At 40.4% G+C, this 7,749-nt stretch overlaps 1 protein-coding gene across 2 annotated transcripts; it reads right to left on the bottom strand.

Moving 5' to 3' along the window:
- Window positions 1-978: 978 nt before the first annotated feature.
- On the bottom strand, window positions 979-7,743 carry LOC145437444 (sperm-associated microtubule inner protein 10-like). Of its 2 annotated transcripts, none has more exons than XM_080314704.1 (3): window positions 7,564-7,743; window positions 2,337-2,457; window positions 979-1,266 (listed from the first exon to the last, which is right to left on the bottom strand). In XM_080314704.1, the coding sequence occupies exons 1-3, from the start codon at window positions 7,596-7,598 to the stop codon at window positions 1,051-1,053; spliced, it is 372 nt and encodes a 123-aa protein (XP_080170830.1). In that variant the 5' UTR covers window positions 7,599-7,743; the 3' UTR covers window positions 979-1,050. The 2 variants fall into 2 exon arrangements, with proteins under 2 accessions (XP_080170830.1, XP_080170831.1); XM_080314705.1 differs by lacking the exon at window positions 7,564-7,743 and adding an exon at window positions 2,796-2,955.
- Between the last annotated feature and the right edge of the window lie 6 nt (window positions 7,744-7,749).

The following is a 7,749-nucleotide window of genomic DNA, read 5'->3' as shown; positions in this document are numbered from 1 at the left end:
TTCGTTAGCGGCGATCGTGTTTGACCTGCTCGACCCAATCCGACAGTGGGCAGATTTATTGTCAAACAAATCTTATAAAATCGTGTCGAGGGCAGCTCGAAATTTCTGTGAAGTCGTATATCAAAATGACCCGTTTTACTTTCGTCTGAATGCGCCCTGTTTGTCGTATTCACGAAGGAATGATATTCTGGCCCGAGGAAAACGACGACTTTCTATCACCGCTTAGTAAGCTATATAAGGGACGCTTTACGTAGAATAGTTTACTTTCAGAATTATTAAAATGGAGAAGTTTATTTAAAAAAGGAAGTACGGAAACATTTTGGATTGACTGCAGAGGTGGTCACTGGTCACATTAGTCGGCGTTACTATATGGGCGCTAATGAATATTCTGGTAGTTTGCAGGTGCCGTAAGCCAAAAAAGTTCAGAACCACTGTTATGGTGTGCCGCAAACTATTTTTCATTTGCAAAGGGTGCCGCGAGGTCAAAAAGGTTGAGAAACACTGTGTTAAGACAACGAAAACATGATGTTCGCGCAAAACGATAATATTATAATGAACATTTACTGCAAATCTACGCGACTTGACCTCCGCCGAAACCCTGAGACTGACTCAGTGAATTACTGGTTGAGTGCAGGCTATTGGTCATAACCGCGTTATTCTTGGTAATTTTGTGAACTGAAATAGTCCTACTTTGAGAATCGCATCTGGTCTTGAACCCAAATGGGCAGCGATGAGCTCGTGCTGGCATTGATAGTTTTCCGAAAAACCTTACAACGAATATATTAAGGCCGTGATCACATTGCTATAGTTTAGAAACGATGATTCAGTAATAAAACTCGATTACCCTAGACAGCAACTTTTTTTGTGATTGAACAAGCTCAATCAACTCCGGCTAATGACCACTGAAAAACAAGCCTACAGCGATGAAGATCGAGTCAGCCCCATGCACGCTCCAAATGTCTCCTAGCAAAGCAACACGAGGATCGCGAATTTTTAATCTCTTTTGCATAAAATATAACAATGAGGCAACAAACAAGCAGTTTTATGACATTATTCGCATTCCCAAGGGTCTCTCCTGTACATGAGCTCGCTTTGATACCTGCTCATGTGAGATGGGAATGGAGGCCGCAATAACTCTTTCCTGGGCGGCGACACTGTCTTGGTGACGATGTAGCCTCGCTTTTCACCGTGGTTCAGCCTTTCTCGCTTCTCAAGGAATAAGCTTTCGTCATGAGGTCCGGGGTAAATGCCAGCTTGTTTTGCGTTCTGCGGAAACATGCTTTTGAGTTATAATCGTTACGTAGAGTATCAAGCTTTAATTGCTGTGGTGTTATGATATGCTTAGATTAGCAAAATATTTGTTGTAATTATTGGAGCAGACTTGTACAAACTGCTGGGTTTTCAAAAGGCTAGAACTCCGATCTAGTAACGGTTGCAATCAACAACAGAACACCGGCATCGCTAATAACGCCAAACGGTTTTGCAGATTAGGGCTCTTCAAAAATGACTTTTTTTCTCAAATCGTACTGGCTACTTGATAAAATTGTTAGGTTACCTAATTTAATCCTACACACCAAATTTGGTTCAATTCCAACCAGCAGCCGCATTGCTACAGGAGAAGAAAGTTTCTATTTATTATATAAAAATAAATAACGAAATATTTGAAAATTTTCTGTTCACCCCATGAACGTGTTAGGTTGTCTATAGAAAGGATGTTCACCAAATTTGGTTCAATCAAAAACAGCGGAAGCGGAGTTATTGCCGTCAAAAATTTGGATTTGAATAAAATAGTATTTACGGTGGGCACCACTATAATAAATAATTAAAGAATTGGTCACCGTAAATACTATTTTATTCATTATCCAAATTTTTTGACGGCAATAACTCCGCTTCCAGTGTTTGGAATTGAACCAAATTTCATGAACTACGTTTCTATAGACAACCTAACACTTTCATGGGGTTAACAGAAAATTTTCAAATTTTTTGTTGTTTATTTATATATAATAAATATAAACTTTCCTCTGCTGTAGCAATGCGGCTAGTGGTTGGAATTGAACCAAATTTGGTATGTAGGATTAAATTAGGGAACCTAACAATTTCATGAAGTAGCCAATACGATTTGAGAAAAAAAAGTCATTTTTGAAGAGCCGTATTGTAGATGTTAGGCAAATTTTTTCAACGTGCAACTAGAACTATACTCAGTAACAGTACTTGACCCTTAACCAACTAGAGTTGCGGTTTGTACAAGCTTGGTCTGGAGACAAGAGTTGTCGCCTGCTCTGCAGAATCGAACACGCTTTCTAGTCGATACGCGACTTTTTAGTAGCTCGAATTACCTTGATGAGCCGCGGCCTGTTGACCATGTCTGTCTTCCATTCCGGCACGTATCTCTGCGGTATCATGGGCTGCAGTCGGGAAAAGCTCGGTATATGTTGGATGATGTGAGACCTTTGACTCCTGGACAAAAACAAGATCGGTCTCAAAAACCGGGTCGTTGGAGAATACGTAAACGCCCAGTTTATTCCAGATCCTCATTTTGTCAAAAACCAAGGATTAGAGATGAACTATCCGTTTCGAATGTCCCGCATTTGGAAATAACCACAAAGAATAAAAGCCAAGAACGTTTATTTGTTCGGAAACCATTCGTACGAAGGGACGGCATTGCCTTGTTCGAAAGATGAGAGATCTGTGAACAACGAGTATCCAAGCATGTCATGGAATCCTTCTGATCCTGAGATATTTTTTTAACCACAGACTCTCCTGCTGCAAAGTCAGCGTTTTAATCTAATTCTTACTTGGCGGCGCTCTCTTCATCGATCTCCATTTTGAATTTCTACTTTTTAAAGACTTATTCCTACGCGCTTTTACACAAGAGACAGGACCGTTCCTCAGCGAAATGCGGACAATGTTTACAACGCCGCATTGTTTCGTCACACCATAAGCATCAAGTATAATTATAGAATGTAAGCATAAGCATGGAACTGCAACGACCGATTTTGCAGCTTCGGTATACGCTTCGCTGAGGCTGGAGTGGGGAATTGTTCTGCGTAAGCAACTGTAGGATTTCTGACAATCCAAAAGTTATCTTCCTAGTGCAGGATTTACTAAATCTGGTCTTAATCGAAAGCTATTGTCGCACTGATTCCAAAAATATGGATAATAATATGGTCACGCTCCAGTGTTTGACGAAATGTCACCCTCAACATCTGAAATGTGCATTGTTCAGAACAATCGGATTACCGCGCCACAATGGCCATAACAATGACCCGTTGCCCGTGCTTGAGCATATTTTGATTTATATTTTAGGAATCGGTGCGGCAGTAGCTTTCGATCAAGACCAGATTCAGTAAATTATGCGCTCTGGAATATAGCTTTTGGATTGCCAGAAATCCCACAGTCGCTTACGCAAAACCATTCTCCACTCCAGCCTCAGCGAAGCGGAACGAAGCTGCAAAATCGATCGTTGCCATTCCATGCAGACATGCCACTCCTGGGGTTTTCCCCCCAGATCTGGTTTTTTTCGAGCATCACCTGGGTTTCTGGGTTTTTGTCCTTGAAATCTGGGTCTTTTCAACATCATGTCGCCAGATTAATTTTGTGTTCGAAAATCAGTTATATTAGATTAGTAAGATCATAATGTCGAAAAAGGCACGAGCTTCGGTTGTCGATTGTCTGCTTGATTGCTGCATTGTCAAGGAATTTTGTTATTGTAACGGCAGATTCTTTAGAAACTGTTTCAGTACTAAAATGAAAGGCCTTGATGTGATGGAGCTTTATTGCATACCAACTACCAGCTGGCATAAAGTCATATTCATAGGGCAACTCATTGGAATTCGGAACCGTTTTCTTGCAATTTATGACGATTCAAGACTTGACTGCTACTATCAATAGATAAAATAAGATCTTGGTCGCTTTTACAGCTTATTTACCGTCCACTTGCAGAGTAATAATTTTATTTATCATACAAGCTTTCCGAGCAACGCACACCAATTACTTTCGTAGCAATGCGTCAAAAGGAAAACAACATATATTTTATTTGCATTGTTAACCGAGCAGAATGTATAGTATGCACTAAGAACTGTTATAGTTTCAATATTAAGGGCTAACACTTGGTTCTATGTCAATATGACTTGAAAATATGGTTGGCGGTACTAAACTTGAGTATTGCTTTCACAACTACATTCATTGCAGTAAAGAATTTATTAACTCGAAGACTTTTCGTGTGCCCCTTATCGAGAGTTAACGGCACAATAATAAGCATACAGAGAGAGATTCGAACGAAAACCAAAAAGGCAAAGTATGACGTAATAATACAATAATAAAAAAATTAACGCTAGGCAAAGTCAGCTGTACCGGTAGTCATAACAAGAGACGAGAGAAAATCAAATTATACTATAATACACATAGGACAACACACAAACAAATAGCGGTATATATTAATGGGAAATTTTGAGATTATATAGAAACTCTTTCTGCCGACATAAATCCGGAATCTGTTAATCTGTTACTTAAATGCCGTGGAAGAATAAGAGCATCCCGTGCATCAATGGAATTTTTGAAGAAGTGCATCAATTTGCGAACCTTGCCTCGATTCCTCCGAGATAGAATTGACAAATCTCGTGCTCGACACAGTTTTAACATTGAAAGAGCGTTTCTATTTGATGAAATTGAGAAACTTCGTCTATCAATTGCACGACTGAAGAAGAAACGCAGTGTTCTCAATCGAGAGGTTTGTAGAATTTTGTCACTCTTCGACCTCATTCGCTTTTGCCGTTACATGGCAATAATTGATGCTAAGAAAGAGAAAGAAAACCAGGCGAAGTATGACCGCAATCAGAAGTTTTTATTTCGACATCGATTCGGCAAATCGGACGTCAACAAGAAAATTATTTTCAATCTATCCGATTATAAATTGTCTAGCACCGAGGAATTCGTCCTGTCCCATGGCTTGGATTTTTGTTTGCCACCTAAAAATATTAAACGAGAAGAGATTTTTGCGGAGTTTGAAGTCCTTATTGGCCAACTACGCCATCATAATGCGCAGGATGCCGACAAGTACTCAGCGTTGCGAGCTAAATTGAGTGACCTAGCTCATGCATATTGTGGAACACCAGTGGATGTTGGAGACTTTTTCATGTCCAATGAATGTTGGCGTGCAATTAAGTCTCTACGCTCCAACTCAAGTATCCACATCACGAAACCTGACAAAGGATCGGGAGTCGTTATTCTCAATAAGTGTGATTACATTTTAAAAATGAACCACTTGCTACAAGATGAGGACAAATTTAAATTTCTTGGCTCTGCCGAATCACATGACCAAACCGGTAAATTGGAGAAAAAGTTACAGAGAAGATTACTCGATTTAAAGAAAGAAGGTGCGTTACCGAAAGAAGTGTACGAGATGGTGAGGCCATCTGGCTCACAAAGACCTCGCATGTATGGACTGCCGAAAGTTCATAAGAGCAACGCACCGCTTCGCCCGATATTATCGATGGTCGGCTCTGCGCAACATTGTTTGGCCAAATGGCTGAATACGGTAATCGAACCTGTGCGTAAACTCTACTCTTCAAATTGCGTTATTGATTCATTCACCTTCGTTGACAACATCAGAAACTTTGATATAAATACCTCGAACTCATTCCTTAGCTCCTTTGATATCACCAGTCTCTTTACTAATGTCCCCTTGAGTGAAACATTCAATATCTGTGCCGATGCGCTGTATAATAATAGTTCATTACATCCACCTCCTTTTTCGCGTAATGTCTTCATTGAGCTACTTGAAACTGCCACCCGTTCGGTTGAATTTAGCTTCAACAACAACATGTATATCCAAATAGATGGTTTGGCAATGGGGTCACCCCTTGGGCCTAGCTTGGCAAATATATTTGTTGGTTTCCAAGAAAGCAAACTTTTCTTAAATGTAATCAAACCGCGCATGTATGTTAGATATGTTGATGACACATTCGCAATTTTCGACAGTGAAGACGATTGCAATGTTTTCTTAGCTTCTCTAAACAACTTGCACGAGTCGCTAAACTTCACCATCGAAAAAGAGTCTGACGGCTCACTTGCCTTTCTCAACGTATTGGTGGAAAAGAGCAACCTCGGTTTCATTACTTCAGTATATAGGAAACCAACGTTTACCGGTCTATATTCGCTGGGACTCATTTTGCCCTAAACAACGGAAATTAAATTTGATTTCGTCATTAGTTCACCGTGCGCTAATGATATGCTCTGATGTTCGGCTCGTGGCGGAAATTGATAAAATCAAATCCATGTTGATTGACAATGGATATCCAGACTACGTAATTGAATCTGCCATCACAAAGAAAATGTCGCAATTCAAACAGCCGCGAATTCATGGACCAGACAAATGCCCTGTATACATACATCTCCCTTGGCTTGGGTCAGTGTCAGTCGGCTTTTCTAATCAAATCCGGTCATCAGTGCAATCGTGCTATTTTATGCTAAATACTCGTGTGGTGTTCATGACTAGGCCGCTTATGCCTCAAACTCGCAAGGATGTGCTCCCTGCTTTACAAACAAGTAATATTGTATATAAATTCCAATGCCACTGTGATAGTCGGTATGTGGGTCGCACATCTTTGCGGTTGGCTGAACGAGTGAACCAACATGTTCCTAAATCGATTAGGTCAGTGAACAAGCCTATCGATCGATCTGCACTTGTTCGTCGGTGTAAGGAAGCCGTTGACTCTGCTTCCTATAACCAGGTCTCAGCGTTCAACTCTGCAATTGGTCAACATTTAATGAACTACCCGGTGTGTGCCAGTCATTACAATGACAGTATGTTCACTGTGATTGCTAAATGCAGATCTGCCTTCCATCTGTCTGTCTTGGAGTCAACCATAATAAAATTGACCAATCCGGATTTATGTCGGCAGAAAGAGTTTCTATATAATCTCAAAATTTCCCATTAATATATACCGCTATTTGTTTGTGTGTTGTCCTATGTGTATTATAGTATAATTTGATTTTCTCTCGTCTCTTGTTATGACTACCGGTACAGCTGACTTTGCCTAGCGTTAATTTTTTATTATTGTATTATTACGTCATACTTTGCCTTTTTGGTTTTCGTTCGAATCTCTCTCTGTATGCTTATTATTGTGCCGTTAACTCTCGATAAGGGGCACACGAAAAGTCTTCGAGTTAATAAATTCTTTACTGCAATGAATGTAGTTGTGAAAGCAATAGTCAATATGACTGTAATTAATGACTGTCAATTTCCATTTCCTTAGCTTTCGCATAGGAATTTGAGTGAATATAGGATCTGTTTTTTTCTGGGTTTAATTAGCGTCCACATCCGTTTTTTTTCCGAAATATCCCACTGGCATCTCTGATTCCATGTTAACATTCTATAGTGTAATCGACGGCACGGGTTCAATATCTCGTGACAAGTTGAGATCCAAGTGAAGGCCAGGATCTATCCTGGCTAACGACAGGTCGGGGTCGCAAAGCGCTACACTGCAGTTGAAATGTGCTGTTTGCCGCCCTGATACCAAGCTATTAAGCTGCAAGGCAATACAATTCACGAAATAAACTCACACGTCGGTCTGAGCGGCCGCTTCTCGACTCGCCATCGAACTTGACTTGAATAGAACTGCGATGAATCTGAACGAACAATTTCCAAACGCAACCTTCCCGAGCGCGACAGAAATGGTTTTAAGGTCGCGATCCCATTGTCCGACACAAAGAACAACGAAGCCTTTTGTTACTCGGGCTCTTGTCACA

Source organism: Botryllus schlosseri, chromosome 4, assembly GCF_051294905.1.
Source record: "Botryllus schlosseri isolate E-star chromosome 4, Bs_hap1, whole genome shotgun sequence".
NCBI classification, from domain to species: domain Eukaryota; kingdom Metazoa; phylum Chordata; class Ascidiacea; order Stolidobranchia; family Styelidae; genus Botryllus; species Botryllus schlosseri.
The sequence above is the reverse complement of the archived record's forward strand: the minus strand, read 5'-3'. Positions and strand labels throughout refer to the sequence as shown.